The sequence below is a fragment of the Lepisma saccharinum genome, chromosome 5 (genome assembly GCF_977018435.1).
Source record: "Lepisma saccharinum chromosome 5, izLepSacc3.1, whole genome shotgun sequence".
NCBI classification, from domain to species: Eukaryota; Metazoa; Arthropoda; class Insecta; order Zygentoma; family Lepismatidae; genus Lepisma; species Lepisma saccharinum.
In genome coordinates this window covers 32,391,706-32,415,291 of record NC_139233.1, presented here as the reverse complement: position 1 = coordinate 32,415,291, position 23,586 = coordinate 32,391,706, and the positions used below count along the sequence as shown (strand labels likewise).

The 23,586-nt window shown below is 38.5% G+C and overlaps 1 protein-coding gene across 3 annotated transcripts; it reads right to left on the bottom strand.

Moving 5' to 3' along the window:
* Positions 1-4,194: 4,194 nt before the first annotated feature.
* On the bottom strand, positions 4,195-22,765 carry LOC145988280 (uncharacterized). 3 transcript variants are annotated; one of them, XM_083123145.1, is made up of 2 exons: positions 22,566-22,765; positions 4,195-4,519 (listed from the first exon to the last, which is right to left on the bottom strand). In XM_083123145.1, the coding sequence occupies exon 2, from the start codon at positions 4,514-4,516 to the stop codon at positions 4,232-4,234; it is 285 nt and encodes a 94-aa protein (XP_082979271.1). In that variant the 5' UTR covers positions 4,517-4,519; positions 22,566-22,765; the 3' UTR covers positions 4,195-4,231. The 3 variants fall into 3 exon arrangements, with proteins under 3 accessions (XP_082979271.1, XP_082979269.1, XP_082979270.1); XM_083123143.1 differs by lacking the exon at positions 22,566-22,765 and adding an exon at positions 16,394-16,454; XM_083123144.1 differs by lacking the exon at positions 22,566-22,765 and adding an exon at positions 7,849-8,003.
* Between the last annotated feature and the right edge of the window lie 821 nt (positions 22,766-23,586).

Below are 23,586 nucleotides of genomic sequence, written 5' to 3'. Positions count from 1 at the left end.
TTTAAAATGATCCGGAATATAGGTTCCTGGACAGCAAGTAAATTGATCCGGAAAATATGTTCCTGGACCGTATTTAAAATGATCCGGAAAATAGGTTCCTGGACACCATTTAAATTGATCCGGAAAATAGGTTCCTGGACACCATTTAAATTGATCCGGAAAATAGGTTCCTGGACACCATTTAAATTGATCCGGAAAATAGGTTCCTGGACAGCATTTAAATTGATCCGGAAAATAGGTTCCTGGACAGCATTTAAAATGATCCGGAATATAGGTTCCTGGACAGCATTTAAATTGATCCGGAATATAGGTTCCTGGACAGCATTTAAATTGATCCGGAATATAGGTTCCTGGACAGCATTTAAATTGATCCGGAATATAGGTTCCTGGACACCATTTAAATTGATCCGGATTATAGGTTCCTGGACAGCATTTAAATTGATCCGGAAAATAGGTTCCTGGACAGCATTTAAATTGATCCGGAAAATAGGTTCCTGGACAGCATTTAAAATGATCCGGAATATAGGTTCCTGGACAGCATTTAAATTGATCCGGAAAATAGGTTCCTGGACAGCATTTAAATTGATCCGGAAAATAGGTTCCTGGACAGCATTTAAATTGATCCGGAAAATAGGTTCCTGGACAGCATTTAAAATGATCCGGAATATAGGTTCCTGGACAGCATTTAAATTGATCCGGAAAATATGTTCCTGGACACCATTTAAAATGATCCGGAAAATAGGTTCCTGGACACCATTTAAATTGATCCGGAAAATAGGTTCCTGGACACCATTTAAATTGATCCGGAAAATAGGTTCCTGGACACCATTTAAATTGATCCGGAAAATAGGTTCCTGGACAGCATTTAAAATGATCCTCAAAATAGGTTCTTGGACAGCATTTAAATTGATCCGGAAAATAGGTTCCTGGACAGCTATTAAATTGATCCGGAAAATAGGTTCCTGGACAGCATTTAAATTGATCCGGAAAATAGGTTCCTGGACAGCATTTAAAATGATCCGGAATATAGGTTCCTGGACACCATTTAAATTGATCCGGAAAATAGGTTCCTGGACACCATTTAAATTGATCCGGAAAATAGGTTCCTGGACAGCATTTAAAATGATCCGGAAAATAGGTTCTTCGACAGCATTTAAATTGATCCGGAAAATAGGTTCCTGGACAGCATTTAAATTGATCCGGAAAATAGGTTCCTGGACAGCATTTAAATTGATCCGGAAAATAGGTTCCTGGACAGCATTTAAATTGATCCAGAAAATAGGTTCCTGGACTGCATTTAAATTGATCCGGAAAATAGGTTCCTGGACAGCATTTAAAATGATCCGGAATATAGGTTCCTGGACAGCATTTAAATTGATCCGGAAAATATGTTCCTGGACAGAATTTAAATTGATCCAGAAAATAGGTTCCTGGACAGCATTTAAATTGATCCGGAAAATAGGTTCCTGGACCGTATTCAAATTGATCCGGAAAATAGGTTCCTGGACAGCATTTAAATTGATCCAGAAAATAAGTTCCTGGACAGCATTTAAATTGATCCGGAATATAGGTTCCTGGACAGCATTTAAATTGATCCGGAAAATAGGTTCCTGGACAGCATTTAAAATGATCCGGAATATAGGTTCCTGGACATCATTTAAATTGATCCGGAAAATAGGTTCCTGGACAACATTTAAATTGATCCAGAAAATAGGTTCCTGGACAGCTTTTAAATTGATCCAGAAAATAGGTTCGTGGACAGCATTTAAATTGATCCGGAAAATATGTTCCTGGACAGAATTTAAATTGATCCGGAAAATAGGTTCCTGGACAGCATTTAAATTGATCCGGAAAATAGGTTCCTGGACCGTATTTAAATTGATCCGGAAAATAGGTTCCTGGACAGCATTTAAATTGATCCAGAAAATAGGTTCCTGGACAGCATTTAAATTAATCCGGAAAATATGTTCCTGGACAGAATTTAAATTAATCCGGAAAATAGGTTCCTGGACAGCATTTAAATTAATCCGGAAAATATGTTCCTGGACAGAATTTAAATTAATCCGGAAAATAGGTTCCTGAACAGAATTTAAATTAATCCGGAAAATATGTTCCTGGACAGAATTTAAATTGATCCGGAAAATAGGTTCCTGGACAGCATTTAAATTGATCCGGAAAATAGTTTCCTGGACAGGATTTAAATTGATCCGGAAAATAGTTTCCTGGACAGAATTTAATTTGATCCGGAAAATATGTTCCTGGACAGAATTTAAATTGATCCGGAAAATCGGTTCCTGGACAGCATTTAAATTAATCCGGAAAATAGGTTCCTGGACAGAATTTAAATTAATCTGGAAAATAGGTTCCTGGACAGAATTTAAATTAATCCGGAAAATATGTTCCTGGACAGAATTTAAATTAATCCGGAAAATATGTTCCTGGACAGAATTTAAATTAATCTGGAAAATATTTTCTTGGACAGAATTTAAATTGATCCGGAAAATAGGTTCCTGGACAGCATTTAAATTGATCCGGAAAATAGTTTCCTGGACAGCATTTAAATTGATCCGGAAAATAGTTTCCTGGACAGAATTTAATTTGATCCGGAAAATATGTTCCTGGACAGAATTTAAATTGATCCGGAAAATAGGTTCCTGGACAGCATTTAAATTAATCCGGAAAATAGGTTCCTGGACAGAATTTAAATTAATCCGGAAAATAGGTTCCTGGACAGAATTTAAATTAATCCGGAAAATATGTTCCTGGTCAGAATTTAAATTAATCCGGAAAATATGTTCCTGGACAGAATTTAAATTAATCTGGAAAATATTTTCCTGGACAGAATTTAAATTGATCCGGAAAATAGGTTCCTGGACAGCATTTAAATTGATCCGGAAAATAGTTTCCTGGACAGCATTTAAATTGATCCGGAAAATAGTTTCCTGGACAGAATTTAATTTGATCCGGAAAATATGTTCCTGGACAGAATTTAAATTGATCCGGAAAATCGGTTCCTGGACAGCATTTAAATTAATCCGGAAAATAGGTTCCTGGATCGAATTGAATTGAAATACTTTACAGATTGAAAGGTTCTTTACGGTCCAGAATCCATTTACGCTTGCTGATTTCTCTCCAGGACCTGAATTGAATTTTTAAAAAATTCCTGGACCTTTAGCATCCCTGATTGTATGCCTTGTATCTAAGGTTCGGAACCTTAACTTTATCAATCGCAATTACACCGACAAACATAAATTGTTGATACATATTCCTTGTAAGCGGATAAAATAATATGCTAAATAGATTTTCCAAAATAATGCAAATATAGCATTTTACATTGTTATTCAGAGTTTCTTTCGTAAATTACCACGTCTTGCACTCATTCTATCTAGAACACAGTGAAAATCGTTATTTTTCTGCAACGTGTGACCGTAATGTTCTGAGCCTATTAAAAACCATGGTGACTGACATGTTGGAAGTTGTTTCTGTACCGTTTTCCCCTAAACATTTCCCAACACACTTTATCAAAGATTGGCTTTATAAACTCTTTGTTGTCATTTGGCAACCTGCTTTGTGCAACATATGCACTATGATAACGTAGCACTAACAGTCGGTTATTGCAGACCAGGTGGACAATTACTAAATGCTGCAAAAAATCGTTTCGCACAACAATGTGGTATACTTGTAATTGCGAAGAAAATATGACTTGGGTAACGTTTAACTTTTCAAGATAGTGTAATGTTTTAAATTGTGTGTAACGTCCCTATTTTTTCTTCAAGTTTATTTTCGTTATGGATTTTCAGGGGGCTGTAGCCACAGCCACTCTCTCCCTTGGATACGCCCTTGATCCTGAAGACCCTAAATATCTAATTCTCCAAGTACAGCAATAAAATACACAACACTTTGAAACTACACAGAAAATAAACATGTTTCAATTTCATGGTATCAGCAAGTAGTAATTAAGAGAATTCTGGTTCGATTCCTAGTAGAAGCACACTACGAACCTCACTTTAAAATATAGTTCCAGGCTGATTAGCCTAGTGGGCTTCGAACAAATATTTTTAATCAATACCTTTTTTGCGTGAACACTTACTAAAAGCGATTGACCGCGCATATGCAGCGTTCGCTACTTCTAAGACTGGCTTCGTACATGCAAGTTTCCACAAATGAAGAATAACGCACACACATTGTATCGATATTTTTATTTTATTGCGTCATAAATTTGTTGTTAACTTCAATCGAAATTAAACCTTCGCACGCCGTCAAATCTATATCCGTAGGCTGGAGAGTTCTTGGCGTCCACTAGCGCTGCCGGACGGTGCTGGTAGAAGCTTCCGTGCCCGTGTGCGGGTCGCGACGACCCGTTGGGAACACCGTAGGCACGCCTCGGGTAGAAAGCCTCGAAAGTGCCATCTGGCGGGAGAACGGTGTCCAGCTTCTTGTCTTCGGGATCGTAGGGAAAGGCCAGAGTCGTGGCGATGATGGTCATCATCATCATCACGGTCGTTGTGGAAACCATTGTCTGTGAAGAAGCAGAAATGTATGAAGTGTTTACATAATGAATGCATACGTTAACATTGAGATCATTTATTATTATTATTATTATTATTATTATTATTATTATTTGTTACGTTGCCGGTTTGTATCACTAATAATACAGGGTGTTCGTAAAGTCCCGGTACCATTACAATGTACTACATTACATTTGTAATGGTACCGGGTCTTTTTGAACACCCTTTATATCTTCATTCCTTTCGCGGGAAACAACGACACATTACCAGTCTATTCTGAGGCCCCTTCAGACTACCTGTCAGTCAACATTAAATACTATTTCCACTGATGTTGACCCATATAATTTACACTTACAAACAAAATAGAATCAGGAAAATATATATTAATCTCGAAAACGTTTCTTCAGTTGCGCTATAGAAATCAAACATTTAAAACAACTCACTTCTATCTCCTAGCAACCAGAATGAAACTAGCAGGTTAGTCAAAAACCATTCGACAGAATTATAGATTTACGTCATACCAGATCTGACGTCATAATATGAGAAAAAATATTATTATGTAACAGTTTAAACATTGCATTACTGAATTATGTGCGGCCGTAACATATATTATTATTATTATTATTATTACGTGACCTAATATTTATAGTAGAGCCCTGCAAAGTCTTGGGTCATGGGTTGGGATCATGGCTTAACTTCCTCACAATTGACGAAGAAGCAAAAACCTTATGTTTACGATGGTATGCACACGGAGGAATGTGGATGCAGGGCTCCGCACAAATTAATCTCGGCCATTGGAGGTGATGTGATCAGCACATTTCGGCTGCCTTGAGCCCCGGAGATACCCATTACTAGAGGCTGGGTAGACCTCAGAGCCACTGCTTGTAGGTACAGTAACAGACAATAAAAATGTGTCACCCAGATTCTGAAATACTCGCTTCACTGCTTGAAGTTATGTGTGTTGCTTAACTCCGCGACGGTAGCCGAACTTCCTATTGAAAAGTTGCTGCTGAAGTTGGCTTATCGCCGCAGAGTTAGGCAATACACACAACGCATTTCAGGGAAGCGGGTATTTCAGGATCTAGGTGTCCCGTTTTTATTGCCGGTTACTGTGCATAGCTGATAAAATTCACATCTGAAATCGCTCACACTGGGAATTCTCCACTGTATTAGCAGGATTATTAAACATCTTGTATATTAAGTTGTAATATACTGAGAATAATAATTCATCTTTAGGCCTTAGTACCTCCACTTTTTCGACTTTAGAAGGCGGCTCCTGAAGGGATGAAACCTCTCTTCCCAAAATAAAATTCTGACTACAGGCCTGATAACAAATTATTTGAATTTTGGTGAAATATCAACATCTTGAATATCAACCTCTCTTCCACTTAATACTCCATTTTTGTAGGCTAACGTGGCTGTGGCGTCTGGACCCACAACCAGTAAAATCAGCTTTTGAAAGTGAAGATGTTATTGGCTGGGAGCAGCGGCGACGATTAGGGGGGACGTAGGGGTCAGTCGCCCCCACACCTTTTGCTTGCTGTTGGGATGGGGGGATACCATCTTCCCGAATTCGAGTACTGAGCATAATCCTTTGTAGAGGTTTGTTTTGTGTTGTCCAGATCTGTTTGTGATTGATTCTTCATCCATGGCATCTTAACTATCATCCCAATCGTCACGATTAGCCAAAAGTGGAAGAAAAGCGACATTAAGAAAACTAAATGAAATCATATCAGTTTATGCGAATAGCTGCGTAGTAATGGTCTGAAAATTGAAAAAAAACAACCGTTTTTCCAGGTATTCGCTCGCCTTTGTTTCGAGCAAAATGATTCAATAATTGTAGTCATAATAGCAGTTATAATAATACAAGGTGTTATTGATTTTACTACGTAATCAATTTTTATATCGGCAACCTGCCCCCTACAAAAAATTCCTAGCATTGTTACATGGTTCGAATTCCAACGAGACAGTGGCGTGTTTGTGCCTTTCATCTCTTCATCATTCATCCTCAACATCTCTATTAGCCGACGGTAGGAATGGTACAGAGATGAAAATAATTTCGATCTCTCTTCGCCAGGAAACCTGTCGAACAGGAACGTTGCTAGAAAGGGGAAGCCGCTACTTCCAAATTCCTCATATGATCACTCCTTTATGGAATTTTAGGGTATATTAAAAACAGAAGCACAGTTTCCTTTCCGAAGAGCGTAAAGTCGAACCAGTAAAAAAATGCGTGCTCTGGTGTCGGACGGAAGCTGTTAGAACTTTTTTGGACATGCACCTTGATAAAGTACTCATTACTTTTCTTAAGTTGGAACATGTTACTTAATATACTGTAACTGATCAGAGTACATGAGCGGAAAGAAGAAAGATTGAAGAAGAACTGGCTGTTAGGGGAAAAGCAGAAACATTGCCCCTGTTTTCTTTCTTTTGAAAAAAAAAAAAGACATGGAAACTTTATCTAGATTAATAATACGCTTAGAGATTCACTTGCAGCTGCAAAGTGATAATAAATCCAAAACCAGGAACTCACTATTCTCTATTTGATAATACTGGTGCTTATTTTGACAAGATTGAAGTAAACGTTCGCCTTTTGAAAAACAGTATCTCCTCTTTCTGGCGTCTTCTACTGCCGTCGATAAGATTGAAAACGAATCTAACACCTTACCCCAAAACGTGCAAATTAGTAACAATAAAAACCATTCAAACAATTAAACGACAATAATACAATCAAATAAAATGACAAGACAATAGAAAAATAAGAAAAGAAAATTTAGAAAATAAATGTAAAAAGAAACAAAATGATTCAAAGAATTTCGGTGTTGACAAAGTAGCGGATAAGTTCTGCTAGCGTTTACGAAGATAAGTAATCTCAACTTAGGCTATATGATGTTTAGTAGATATGCAGTAACAGAGAATGTATGTGTGTGATTTCTTTTTACATTAAAATGCTAAGTTTTAGAAGGGAATTTGCTACCTTTACTCTGAGCACAGGCAGGCGCCGAAAACCATATTCTAAAATATCCACTAGTTTTGAGATGAATTGCTGTTGTTCAGAACGGTATGTTTCGAATATTCACATTTCTTTTACTTTGCAACAAAAGCAACGACAAGAACAACGAATATTAAAAACAATAACTATAAGTAAAAAAATTCCCAATGTACGTGTCGAACATCGAAGAGCTATGTATGAATTCCAAGTGTACCTCATGTAAGACTGACCTATAGTGTATATTTCTTCACAAGTGAACTGTAACCTTTACACACTCATTACGTACATTGTCGAAAGTAGACGTGACCTTCAGATTCAATTTAAAAGAGTACAAATATTTTGCAAACATACCTGTTTGGACGAATATGCAGTCTGCCAGGTCTTCACAATGCAACACTGACGCAGCAGACGTTTAAAATATGCCCAATTTAACAGACTGTCAGAGCAGAGTGGGAAAACGCTCGCTTCTTCTTGTTCCGTAAGTGTGTCAAGGACTCCCACCTCGGAACGGTGGAACAAACGGACTTATTAGCTTCGCCCCAAGTTACCCTACCGCCTCTTTGTTGCGTCATTAAGACAAGAGTACGGAACTCCCACCAGACAAGACATTGCTTGCGGGCTTCTAAGGAAACGAAAGAAGGAAGTTCAGACTCTGTGCTCTGGAAGGAAAAGGAATCTGTTCGATAGCTAGAGAAACGGAAGTTCCTTAAGGAAATTCTGTACTTGCAAGGCGCTTATATAAAGGTGGGTCAATCGCAGGGAGCGAATAATCATTGGTTGGCGAGGAATGGCGTCAAATAGAAGTAGGTGGAAGCAGGAACTTAGCTCAGCCATTAGGCCCCTAACGTTGGATTTGTTTCAAGCTTTCAGAATCTTAAACTTTTTCCACTATATTTTCCTGAATGAAATGCAGTGTTAAATTTTCTTCCAGGTAATAATGGGAGTGGGGGTTGAAAGACAATCACCTCTTTCCCCAGAGATAATATATATTGCATGCAAACAATTTTCGCTACATATAGTATAAATACATATATATTGTATTGAATCAACAAATGTTGTTCATACTTATTATACTAATTCACTATCATACGCAGGATTTTCTTTTCGGAGGGATCTGGGATTGTAAAAGTGGAAATTACGTAGCTATGTTGCTATGTTCTAATGTGGGCGGGATACACTAAAACATATTTCTTATTACCATTTTTACCTTCGTTTTAAAAGTTGTTCAAAGACAAATATGGTAATCGGGTGTCATTTTGAGGGGGGTTGAATTTACTACTCCGGTTTTCCCTAGTTCTTTACTGTTTTCATTTGACAATTTTGTTTTTCTCAACATTTCGGGAGGAGCTGTAGCCCCATCAGATCCCCCCCTTCCGTGCGTCAGTGTACTAATTCATGAATATGTGTATACTGAGTAAAACGAACGTTTAAGAAGCAGTAGGCGATTGATTATTGGAGTGATAAAATTGAAAACTAATAATAATAATAATAATTATTATTATTATTAATTCTTATATTTTATATCTATATAAAACAAACACAGTGATCTTCATTTGCTACTGTGAAAATCCTGCTAAAATGGTTGTGAATTAAACACGGCTTGCCCAGTGGCTAAGCCAGAAGGGGGATACTCCGACCCCCATCCGGCATCCCCTTTACTGACACTAAAAAAATTAGAAAATCTATATAAATAAATGCTCATTTAGCTTAAATATAAACTTTTGTATGGTATATAGGGGTACTGGTGACTGCTCCCCCCTTATTCTGCCTCCTCACTCATTTTTTTCGGGTGTTGCTACAAAACCTTCTTCCCTCATTATAACTACGGACCACTGAGGAATCACAACCATATGCTCGATATCCATTATTCTTTCAATTGTCTCTTAGTAACAAAACGATAGGACTGGAGCCAAAGTTTATAAATTCAAATCCTGATTTGAATCCAAAATTGCGGAAAATATAAGATAAATTGCAGTTGTTGCGACAAAATATTCTACAGAGTGAGTCGGAAGTCAGGTTACATGGGACGTTTTCCTAGTCTCGTTAATTGTCCGTGAATGGTTGACTGTCCAGTTTCCTTGAGTATGGACTGGTCACCGTGGTCTCGTTGAGTGGCCACCGCGGTCTCCAGACCGATGGATTTTGTCCTTTGGGGTGATTTAAAGGCGCTCCTCTATTCAGATAAGATTCAGAACATTCAGCATCTGAAGAAACGCATTGTGTAATGTGCAGACATGATTATGCTGGACATTCTGCAAAAGGTTCTGGAGAACTGGAAACGTCGCTTGCACCACGCATCAATGTTCAAGGTGCACACATTGAAGATATACTACAAATCCCTATGTAACCTGACTTTTGACTCACCCTGTATTAATGAGTAATTACCTTAATATAGTCTATACCCTCAAGATGCCTAATGTTAACATTAGCCCCTCCCCATATTTCGAGCAGATGCGGTGATATCCCAGCGGCTTTTCAAATATGAAATCAACAACTAGTATTGAAGAAAGAAACAATCATCATAGTTATTAATAATAAGTCATGATCATCACATTGAGGAAAACAGCTAATTAAAACGGTGATGGACAATTTGCCTCTTACTTTTGCCGTTGAGTGTACAATCCCGTGCAGAGGTAACAGTAGGCAAATTAAGTTATGCACCGCTATTTTCTTCTTCTTCATTCTGCATACTTAATGGGATGCAATTGTTCTGAAGCAGAGGTTCTCTGCGATTATTCGTAATTTTTTGTTTAATTCTTGGACCCCACTTTGCGGAAAACAGTATAATGAACACGGTAATGGACAATTTGCCTGCTGTTTGCCGCAAGTCCTTCATAGAGTTTGAGAAACATTACTGTATTTGACGATTCCTGTTAGATACGGTCGTCGAAAGAGGGGAGCAGGTGGCCTTGTTTTCACCAGTAATCTAGAGCCCCACACAAGTTAAGAAGGCTGTTGGATACTAATGGTTAAAACAGACTTTCTCTCGTCTGAAGAATTTTTATCAAACAGGATGCCAGCACGGCATTTTTTCTAATCTCAAAAGCGTGCTGTTCGTAAAGAAAAGAAGAAAAAGAAAACTACTATTTACCACGTTATCGCATTCCTGCAACAATCTTATAGTTCAGGCCCGTAGCTAGAATTGATCTCCAGAGAGAGCTCACAGGTTAACAGGGGGGGGGGGAAGGGGAGTGCTTTGTAAACCAAGTCCATTTTTCAAAAGTTTAACAGTATTAAATGAAGGTAAATTGTGTGTGTGTATGTAAGGGGTGGGGGTAATTACGTTAATATAAAATATAAATTTAGAAATATTAGAAATATCATACAAATATTATAGTTTTTTCTAGGTATATCTTCTAAAACATCTCTTGAAATGTTAATTGACTCCTACTGACATCATCCCTTACTACACACTGCATACTACTTTTGATGATACCGATATTTATAACATGCAAGAAAAAATGCACAATATTCAATCAAAGTGCCTAGCGTACATTCCACCCCGCGGCCGAAGCAATAAAACTCCCCTTCCTTCCCAAAACTTGGAACCTGTTGACCTTTGACGCACATGTGGAAGCAGTGCCGGATCTACAACTGTCCGGCCCCACCGCAAAATATTACCAAAGGGCCCCCCTCTACCTACCTATATATATATATTATGTATGTGTGTGTGTGTGTGTGTAAATCTTCATCTCATGTTGACAAAGTCACATAAAAGATCTACAGGGTGATTCAAATGTCCCTTAGCACCGCTATAAAAGTAAGGAGTTAGGTTGGATACAATTGGTCATGATAGAAACAGGTTAGGCTTAGGGGTGTTCCAAGCGGATGTCTACTATATTGAATTTCATTTTTTTAAAATAGGAAGGGGGTGACGTACATAGGCGCCGATTTCATCGGAGATTGGGGGGGGGGGGGCAAAGCTGAAATACTGATTTCTTTCTGCTTGCGGGGAGGGATTTTTTTTTCTTTAAGTTGGGACGTAATACACTTGAGTTATCCTTTGAAAAATTGTAATTACAATAACTAGTTTTGAAAACAAAACATATACCAGGATACATCTATGATTATGATATTTGGTTTATAATACTTATTCCTACAATCCTTTATAGGAGTTTAATATCTTCACACATATTATTTTTAAAAAAAGGAGGAAGCCCCAAGATAAAATTTTCATCCAGGCGAGGTCGATTGTTGGCACCCCAACTGTCCAGCCTGCCATAATATAGCATTCATAATAGACCAAGCGTTTTCCTTAATTCATTCTCGGTTTGAAAAAGGAAGAAGAAAAACATTCAAACTGAGTGATTCTGCGCATTTGAGAGCAGAATCCTGCGTAATTTCCCACCTGTTGTGTGCGAAGTTTCTGTGTGCAAAAGTTATGTAATATGTTGAAAGTTATACATTGGGGTCCCTATAGGGGGGGGGGCAAACGAGAACTGGAGGGGCCCGGACCCCCTGACCCACCCGGTTTCGGCGCCCGTCGTGATGTGATATATATATCTGCCACTGTTTTCTCACACCTGGAAAATTATACATTTGTTACAAATTACAATCATGCAGTCATAACTTTTTCCTGATTAAAGATAGGTGAAGGAACCTCTACCACTGCATTTCTCGTGAAATTCTAACCTGATTCGATTATAGTTTCATTCTAGTCTGAACATATGTGGGGCCCTACACCCACATGCCCTAAACGTGCCTAAATAGCAAGGTGCTATGTACACAGGGAACGTTAACTTTACCTGTATATATTGTATTCGTTTTTGTACCACTGAGTAACTACGTTTATTTTTTACATACGTGAACCCTCTACTATAGCCTGACAAGTCCCGATATGCGCAGATCGCTGCGGAGCACTTCATATTACGTCATCCTCCCCACCACTCTTCTACTCATTGGGCTGGCGTTGAGAGCACCAGTGGTGCCAACTCAGCAAAATTAAGCTAAAACAAATATGACAAACGATTTTCACTGTTTAGCGTGACGGTGCATGCACGCTCCTATTATATCAGTGGTTCATTTTATTTAATCCGGCCTTTGAAAATGCGTGCGGTGCGCCGATCGTAAACTGTAGTATTACGCACGTGCGTTAAGGTTTATAACGAAGAGAAACTAAGGGCGAATGACTTTATTTTCTGAATGCGACATCTAGCAGTGGCCTGTTTTTTTTTTGTTGTTTTTTTTTTACCGAGTAGGGTAGTGGTCCATTTGTTTATCGTACAACAATCACTACGAGAAGGCAATCTGATAACACGCTTGCCTGTGTTCTTTTCTAAAGCATTGAAATGTTCATGCTCTTTACTCTTGGCTGCAAGATTCTTACTTTGAAAGAGATGGACTTTTGGACGAGAGTGAAGATGAATTGATAATTAGACTTGATGAAGCCGATTCAGACACGGACACAGATTCATCGGTAGACACAGACTCGGATGAGTGGGAGAGTGAAACTGAAGAAGGAGAACTGGAAAACATTTAGAAGGTGAGCTCAGTTCTATCGTTTATATATTTTTAATTTTTCTATCGTTTTATTTCATACATTTCTTATGCTGGTAAAAAATATCCCTAATATAACTTAATTCATTTTAGGTTTAAAGGGAAAATATCAAAATGTATTTAGAATTTAGTGTAATCAATAGGTAGCGTAGGTGAAAGGATACTAATTCATGCCTTTCACATTCAAATTTCGTTGAAAATTCTCAGACGATTCCGCTCCCTCCAGGTGGCAACACTGCGAACCAATGTCGCCGCAGACAATGGAGTGGGGAAATGTGATGTGAGGTGCTCAAACAATGGATTGCAGCGTCTTGTTTTTAAACTTGTCAAGTTATATGTCAATGGCTGAGGGCCCCCTAAAGGCTTACTTGTCTCCGGGCCCCGGGTTTTGCGGCTTGTAGATGCGGCACTGTGTGGAAGGAATGTGGATGATCTCAAAGTCACAGATTTTTGTATAAACTGGAGGCCGCACCAGGAGCAGCAAAATAACTCATAAAGAAGCTTTCCTATGAAAAGAACTTTATAAAGTCAAGATCTAGAGAATCTTCCAAATACTTAGCCTCCCCCCTACCTGACCCCTGCGTGGCTACGGGCCTATCTTATACCCAATCTTACTTGTAATTAATTATGAGTGACATAAATGAAATTACATGTTTTAAATATATAATTTTAGACTGATATTCTATAGGAGCATACTCTGGTGCCTCATTCTTCCGAACGTCCTTGAATCCATACGTGTCTTTGACCTACACAAATAAACAGACGCCGGTTCTGTGGCCGACCACATGAAGTTGTCGACTTTCGATCGCGCCACTGGGTTAAACCGAAATTTCCGGGTTAAAATCTCGGCGTGGGTATGCGTATTCTTTGTCAGTGTCCCTCATTGTCGCGATTAGTGAAAAGTGACAAAATTACAAAAATTAATATACAAAAAGCATGCATGGAAACAAAACATCGTAAGTGATTTCAATATTTCACTCTTCGACCCGCCTATTTGTAAGACTTTCACTGTCCACTGGCGTTAGCTCTACCGTTACTTTATCATCCAATAAGAACATTTAACTATATGTACATAAGGTGTGTTTTATACAACGTATATTGATACACTTGTATGTTCAATTGTATCTTCTACAAATATGCTGCATAAAGAAACATAAATAAAAATAAGCGGGCATTACAGGCCGCAAATGTCGGCATCTCCGTCAGCGCCGCCCGCCACGCTTCTCCCGATCTCTCGGCTGAAGATCGAAATGGACGCACGGTATATCTCGCAGGATGGCAATTTACGAGCAAAAGAAATGCTGAACTGGTGACAGTCCTTTGTTGTGTCGGAGGAAATCACCACTTGTCCGTCTGGGGAAATTTAACAATTTGTTAAATTTCTAAACGAATATTGTCTTACGTGGATCGTGATAATTTATTCTTCTTTACAGTGCCACAGAAACACACCACACTACATCACCATGCAAAGATGCGGGAAATTAATGCATTTTACACCAATTCATTCAGTGTATACGACCTTTTCATTAAATTGTTTTAAAATTATTCGGTTGTTTCGTTGGAAATCCTCATTGCATATTTTAATTGAATGTGCATGTGGTATCATTTGACGCCTTCTTTTTAAAGCAAGATCGCATTTTGTTTAATTTCCTTTTCATTTCAATTTTTAACCTGAAACTAACGTCATTTTTTGCATTCTTTTCGTCATTTTTCTCCATTTCTTAGGACATTCTCTAGGTCATATACCTATATTTTTTAGGTCATTAACATCCGCTCCCTAGTAATATCGAATAACTCTCTTCCTTTCAATTCCCAAATAATGACCAAACGAAGTGCGAGACACCTGCTGGATTTTACACCAGAGCCGTTGTAGCTTCTAGCTTCACCTAACCTGTTGGGTCACTGGGGGAAGTAGGTAACGTGACTGGACACTTGAGGGGTTGCTTTTCCTATGCGTTACGGCGGGTGCTCGAAACAGCCAATCAGAGAAGCATGTTCTTGAAATCTGCCCGCGCTCGTGTTATCGGAGGCCGGGGATAAAGCTGGCCGCACTGATGCAAGATTGTAAGAATGTCGTGTATTGATTATTGATTGTCGTTTTGCTACTTACTACTTTTGGCAAATCATTACGATAAACATGAAGGACGCATACAGGAAATTGATAGAGACATAATGCTGGGACTCGAACCTGGAACCTGCTGTGTCGAGATCGTGAGACGATCACTCAACGCGCTCGGCCACCAAGTGTCTTGAATAAGAAAGAGCAAACGTTCGTAGAAAGCGCAAAGAAAGAAACGAATTTTAGAAATTAGTTCCTTCCAAGTTCCAAGCCACGTGCATAACAGGGGTGTCTGTATTCTCTGTCTCTAGGGAATACACATTCGTGTCGGGTGTATACAGGGGCGCCGACTTGTCAAAATTATTGGGGGGCTCTGATCATTGAAATAAATTAAATTAATGAATGACTCACTCTCTCCCTTTTTAAAGTTTTGGCCTCAGTGTTCGGAATCTCATAAAAGCCCATGAATTCCTCAAAAATATCAAAATTTTTATTCACAGTTCGAATGCAGAATATTAATTGTCCACGGATGGATATGTCACAAGTTTCGTCAACCATAATAGCAAAATATTCCCGACTTTTAATATCTGCTACCACGGAGCGCAAAACAGATCTCCCTAACATATCAATGATCTCGTTCTGAATGTCATGTGAGAGCCATTTGTAGCCCGAACGTCCCATCCACTCCCCTAGTTCATGCACATCGTCTTTTGAAACTCTTTTTAGTAAAACTTTTAACAATACTCATAATTACATACTTAGAATATAGTAATAAGTCATGTGTTTTGCTGCCTCTGGTCATAGCCCCCTCCCCCAAAGTTGATGATTTAGCGGTCTCAGCCCCCCAAAGTTGATGGTCTAGAACATTTCAAATGTGTATTTAAAGTTAAGTTCATGTGGCACAATTCAGAGTAAACTTTACAAGAGAAGCAAAATAATACATTAGATCCTCTTAAGCAAAATTATTTGAGGGGTTCTGCCCCATATCGTTAACACTAGGGGTCTCGAGGCCCCCAAGCTCCATGGAATCGGCGCCTATGGGTGTATGTTAATGATATTTCACTAATTAACTTAAAGAAAAGGTCTGATCATATTTAAACGCCAATTTTAGAGGCGCAAGGAAATTTGTTCCACAAAATAATTGTACCGAACTTAACCTATATTTTTTTACAATTCCACTAGACGCCACTCATCAATCAATATACAGGATTTTAATTTGCATCAACCTAACTGTAACCTACTTGCATATTCGTTGGTTGAGAACACAGTTCTGTTCTGATCTGTCACGGTTTTGTTCTCATATCCCGGTGGAAGACTAAAAAAGCAAGGAGTGTGCCTTACCTCTTGCAGCTTGCAGACCTTAGTCATTAGGCGGGAACACTTGGTGCTGGTCACTTCCTGTCGGCGCTCTCAGTGAGAGTTGAGCAGACTTTCTCCTTCAGAATTTTCCCTCCAACTTGGTTACACCAACGCAGGAAGAGGTGGTACGGACCATGCGATTAGATTCGTTCGTTACTTGCTGAAAGAAAGCACAGCAGGTGTGCTGGCATTGGCGTACACAGAGGGGGGCTGATGGGGTTGCAGCCCCTCCCGAAATTGAGAAAATCATTTTTTTAAAATGAAAGCAGTAAAGATCTCTGGAAAAAACAAAGAGGTAACTGAAAGTTCACCTTAAAATGACTCTAGATTACATTTCTCGTCTTCGACGAAAACGAAGCCTTTAATACGAAGGTTCGAAATGGTAATATGAATAGGAACCGTATTTTCATGCAAATGCATATGGGTTGTTGTGTTTTGGAAATTCGTCTGTTTCCATTATTATTATTATAACAGAAGAGAATCCGAAGCCTTGGAAAATTGAATGTGAGCACCTCACATCCTCTTCCTAACGAGTAAAAGTTCCTCTACTGTATATTTTGTAGTCATTTTTTTTAGTCTTTTCATTAAAATTACATATACGTAATGTAATTTGAACGTTTTATTTGTTAGTTAAAAAGTTGTGTGGAATCGGTTTTTACACCCTCAATGAAAATTTTGTGTGCATATTGTAATGCATATTTTGCAAGTTTTCTCTTCATAGATGCATGCATATTTTCACGTTTTTTTATAGTGCATAAAAATCCGGTTCCTAATTATGAGATATTTTTAGCCGCCCCATCAGCCCCCCCCCCCTGTAGCCCCCTAGATTTTTGTAATACGTTAGATGCATTTCGATCGAAAACTTAAAAAGTAGAATTTTCCATTTTGCATTATACAACTTCTATCAATCGCAAGGTTACCTTATTTATGATGTGTTGTAAAATTAAATAGGGGGAGAACAGATGCAGATATGTCTGAATAACAGTGGCTATTGATCATTTATTTGATACTAAGTAATTGGAAAATCTAGTCGCCAAACTTGCTACGAAATCTGGTGCTTGTCTGGTAGGTGAATGTATTCAGTGACTGTGAGATTGTTCTTTGATTGTTGGCATATACAGTTTCTGAATAGGTCTAGTAGGCGTGACAAATGAATTTCACATGAATAAGTAGTACGACGTTCAAAATCTAAAGAAGCGTTATGTTTCTTTTCTGTTTGGAGTATACCCACAATTACACGAGTGTTAGCGATGTTCTCTCATTGGCTTCGTCGTTATATCTATTCTTATCGCTGCAAATATTCGTGATGGACAAATACGATGATATAGAATAAAAAGAATACACGAACTACCTGATTCTTAAATGCTAACATAAAAATTGGGCTTCCAGTCCCGATAGTCTAGCCGTAAACCTGATATCAAGGGGTCCTGGCTTCCATCCACGGTCGAGGTATAAAATTTCATTAAGTGATTCGGTTGGGATTTCACTAGAAACTGTAGCTCTCGTCCATACTGTAGCTCTCTGTGCATATTGTGGACCTTAATACAAATCTAATCAACTAAACATTGCAATACGGTGCGAAAATCAGAATGCTTGGGCAATTTCATTGCTCGCATTGCAATCAAGGGTTATTTGTTTCGGCTAGAATTTGCAACAAGCAAGGATTACATTTGTATGATGCTGCTTTAAATTGACAATACCTAAGAAGATTTATGCACACTGCTACTTATAATAATATACAAAAAACATAAATCAGGAACTTCACTTTTCGTCAACGGGACCTTTCTTTTTTATTCAACAAATATTCAATTCTTTATCTTTTTTTCATTAATGACCTTGCCAGGACAATTGTTTTCTGCACGAAATTTGGTGATCTTAACTACACATGTGCTAGATAGTGAACACGTGCTCTTATATTCCTGTTCTTAAACTGTCCTTTTAGCTATTCGTGTAATAATACAATATAATATTAATCAATTTACATATTATGAATAGCTAACTAATTCTTTAGCCTTGTCAAACCCGAAGGTTTATGGCTGCTGCAACATAAGCCTTCCACCCGCCTCTATCCTGGGACAGATCAATTTAATCTTTTCCATCTTTACCGATTTTCTCTAGGTTCATCTCAAGGTTATCTCTCCATCTTCGTCTTGGCCTTCCTACTGGTCTCTTACCATCAGGTTTCCCAATTGAAGTACCTTGTAAGAGGGAAGGTCATCCCTGGCGCCGAGGCAAAGAGGGCACTGAACGAGTAAAATTATAGAAAAGAAAGTTGACCTCTTTGAAAGTAATATTAGTAAGTTACATCACCCTGTAAAAAACAAACAAAACACATTAGAAAGAAAAAAAATTATTGGACAAAAACGCATGAACATTTAACTTTTTTCGACATAGTCACAAAGGTGTTCCAAGCACTTTTCGTATCGTGTGACCAGTTTTTCGATTCCTTGTGTGTAAAAATTCCGTCCAATTTCTTTGAACCACTTTGAGACGGCTTCCTGCACTTCCTCATCTGACGCGAAACGCTGACCCCGTAGGTCTTGTTTCAGAGGACTGAAAAGGTGGTAGTCAAGGGTGCCAAATCGGGGCTATAGGGAGGGTGAGACCACACTTCCCACTTGAATTTCTGCAGTAAATCCTGTGTGACACAAGCTGTATGGGGGGTAGCGTTGTCGTGAAGAACAACAACCCCATCACTCAATCTTTCGGGCCTTCTATCTTTAATGGCTTTTCTCAGCTTCTTTAAAATCTCACAGTATGTTGCGGCATTGATGGTTGTTCCTCGGGGCACAAACTCACTGTAAACAACGCCTTCGGAATCGAAGAAGATCGTCAGCATGACCTTTCGAACCGTTGGTGGTAGCGAATCCTTGTGTCTCTATTCCATGGATGCCCTCTTTGTCTCGGGAGTGTATTGGTACACCCAGGACTTATCTCCTGTGATGATTTTGCTCAGAAACTGCGGACCATCCGTGAAATAACCACGAAGAAATGACAGCGCAGCATCAAAAACGTTGATTTTTGTGCCCGTCGGTTAACAAGCGCGGCACCCAGCAAGAGCACAGTTTACAATAACCCATCTGATCTCGAATCAGCATAGACACAATGATTGCATTCACACGCTCCGCGTTGTCGATAGTGTTCACAGTTGCAAGCCGCCCGACACGCGGTTCGTCGTTCACGTTCGATCTTTCCTCTTCGAACATCTGGCACCATTTTGCAATCGTGGAGCATGACATCGCATTCTCACCATACACCTCGACAATTTGGCGATGGATTTCACTCCGATTATGCCTTTGCGCCCACAAAAGTCGGACGACGGAGCGCACCTCAATGTTGGACGCCACCTCAATACGACGCGCCGTACTCACACTGGACGACTCGCATACTAAACAAGCTGAAGCACGGCTGCTTCTGGTGCGTGAAGAAAACATTCCAGACAGTTTTGCCATCGAGCGTGATTATTTTCTCTCTCTTAGTACAGGAACACGGGTCGGGTGTAACTTACTTTTTGATTCACCCTAGTATAATCAGTTTGCAAAGGAATATAAAGGAATTCTTGCTCCCTTCGCTCGTACTGCTATCATTTCTCATAAAGTCTCAAGTGTATACTTATTGCTTAAATGCACAGATTGTATTTGCATACGATATCTTCATGAGAATGTTTTGTTTAAGTCCACTTATGCACAGATAGGCTAATCGGGACTGGACCTACAGTTCAAAGTGAAATCCGAACCACTGTGCAATGTGCTTGAGATAAAATTTTCATTCAGGCGAAGCGTCCCCACCCCGTCTTTCTACCAGGTTTGTTAAAGGGCCAGGAATCCATAAATTTGAATGGTCTGCAGGACCGGAACCCACAATCTAAATTCGGTCCAACTTGCGTATTGTTTCATTGAAAAAAGGTTCCTGGACCGCATTTAAATTGATCCGGAAAAAAGGTTCCTGGACTGAATTGAAATATTTTACAGACAAAAGGGTTCTTTATGGTCCACAACCCATTAACGCTTACTGATTTTATCTCCTGGACCGGAAACAACCCTACTTTCCACCTCCCTCCAATAAGAAACATGAGCATGGTAAACTTTACTGTTTTAATGACGGATAATAATAGCCTTATTTAAAAAAAAATCAAGTGGCTAAATTACACTTTATTGTAGGCATGTGTTTATTTAATACCTACATAATGACATAAAAATAACAGGAATCCCTTAGCTTAAGTTGCTGCCTGAATTTTACAATATACTTATATGTTATGCAACAGTAACTTCAATGAATTCAACTTTTTTTTAAAACAAATAGCCGCGCACTTGGTGGAGGTACATAGTGGTTCGGAATCCACTTCAAACTGTAGTTTCAGTCCCGATTATCCTTTCTGTGCCTAAACTGAACTTACGATTAAACGCAAACAAAAAGATAGCCACGCCTATGTAATCAGAAATACAGTTTTTTGGTGCTAATCAAAAGGAGATGGCCGGTTTGGCGCCCCTCCGAGATGGGGCGGGGGCAGTCGCCCAAGCCTTAAGACCTCCCCTGGGTATCGAACCCGGGACCTCATGAGGATGTGATACGTAAGATAATTACTGATGACAAAATATGTGAACGCTAGCTAGTGAGAAACGGTCAAAATTTTAATTTATACAATGTATGAATGTTTTAAGGGTGGGGCAGATGTAGGATAGGAACTACTCCAAAGGTCCAAATGACTGATTTAACTAACCAAATTAATTACAGACTATCAATAAATTAGTATTTTTAAAACAGTACAAGGATTCTATTAACAAAAAAATATTATCAAGGCACATCTATTTATTGAACACCAAGCCATAATTTTTATGAAGACAAGACAAGACAAGGCATAATCAGAGTGAAATCCATCGCCAAAACTTTTCATAATTGTGCCCTCTGTCAGAATAATAATAGTTATTACTAGGTTAGGGAAATTTACATAAAGAATGTCTTATCTTCAAATGAATTTTAAAAACCTGTTAAGATGGAATGTCATGATGCATCCTAATCAAAATGCAGTAACGGTAACGGTTTCAAATGTTTAATGATTGTTTGCAAGTTTTATAGTAGTATTAGGAAGTACCTTAGAATGCTGGAAATAATTGTGGAAGGAAGTTAGAAGCTTAGAGAAACTAATTAGCATAGTTAAAAACTTCAATAAGTATTATTTGCTGAAAAAATTATGATTTTATCAGGTGTTGGAAGCATTTGGGCATTTTGCTAATGCTATGAGCCCTGAACCTAACCAACCTAACCTAACAATGGAAGCATTTAGGGATGCTTTATTAATGTTAGGACACCTAAACATAACCATTTAAAGAACGTAATAGCTCTTCGCAGCCCTAAAACATAAAGTAGATTGCAGCATCAGTCCATATCCAAGACGACAGCAAACGAATAGCTGCTCTCAAGCTATGAAATAGAAAATCGTTCTTCAAACAAGACGTAGTAATGTACTCAGTAAAACTGTGAAGTATGTGTTAACAGGCATGAATAGAAATAGAACCACATGTAAAAAAAATGGCTGTGTACCTTGATTAATTAGGAATTAAACAATCTAAACTTGGACTACAATAACAATACATCCACACGCTGCAGTCAACACAAAATATACTGACTTCACTGTACAATATAAGAAAATGACAAATTACAGATCAAGATTAAAAACTTACTTTCACTAATTGCTCCCTACCCTGGCAGTTGCTAGTGTTAAACCTAAGTATAACCTAAGAGTCTAAAATTTACGTCACGTCGAATTCGGTTCAGAGGACATCAAAATCTAATCTCGTCCAAGGTGCAGCAAGAATCGAATCTCTAACTTCGGCGTTTCTTGCAAGTGATAGGGTTTGGATCATGTTTACTAGGCACAAATGCATAAACCGATAGTATTTTCTAGAATGAATTACATTAAGCCTAAGGTCAAAATCGCCATTGCACTCAGAAATTGGATATTCATTTGACACCATGTTTCACACACAAACACCTACAATTTTCACAAAGGCCCAATTTATGGTATTTTTGGCTCTAACTTTACACTTAAACAACCCTCCCGATCATTTTTTTATAAAGCATTGACGAGTGCAATCACAGTACGGGAAAAAGTGTTTTGAAGCAATGAAGTGTCTACAAATAAATTTGACTGTACCTGTATATCTATTCTGATATCCTCGTCTTCCCAAGAAGAAGAACTGGAACGTATCGCAAAGTGTCTACCTCTGTCAGTCCTTGTTGATCCAAGCCTCTATCAGCCAGGTTTCCTTCGAAATCTTTATCGAAAATAGCTGATTTAGGAACAGCTTTGTAGTCTACAAAGAATCTTGTCGTATGGTTAGCAACAGTGAACTAAGTTTTGCCAAACTGTATTTGACTCCGCGTTGTGCTCAAGGTGCATACAGTTTAGGTAAAGCCATCCGAAGATTGCCGATCTTGCACGAACGCGTGACGTCACCAGAGAGGAGTGAGCTAGGCTGAAGCAGACGGCATTTACTGTATAAAGAGCGAAAGTATATTATTACTGTTAGGAGGGGGAAAATATTAATTGTCATCCTCCAAGATGGTATTGAGGCATCCATTTAATGATTAGTAACATAATTGAAAACGCGGTACTTTTAAAAGGGGGCAAAGTACATGTGAAAAAATGTATTTTGAAAATCCATATTCCTGAAACTTTCTGACCGATGCGCTACAAAGAAAGTTGCGTGTTCTCCTCTAGAATTTCGTCATTTTACAAATCGTAATATAATTTTAACAAAAACGGTAGCATGCTAAAGAAGAATTAAAGAGTTTTAAAAAAATAATTGATTAATAGACTTACTTTATTTTATTTCGCTTATCTGTCGCATATGGCTAATAGCAAAGATGAGGATGCATGATGATATGATGAAATTGATGAAAGGAAAGTAGACCCATGCCCGGGCGGGGATTCGAACCTGGGACCCCTTGGGATCGTAAAGCGTTGTGCTAACCACTTTTTTTTTATTGTCTCATTCTGAAATACAAGTTATGGAATTATATTGTTTTTACATAAGTGTATTACTGCTATTACAATTTGTATTTCTATCTGGTTAACCTTTACATTTTTGTTTGACCTAAATTAAGTATAAAGCACTAATAAGAAATTTGCATACCATTTCTTCCTTGCTTGGAGAGGATTTTTTTCGTATTGT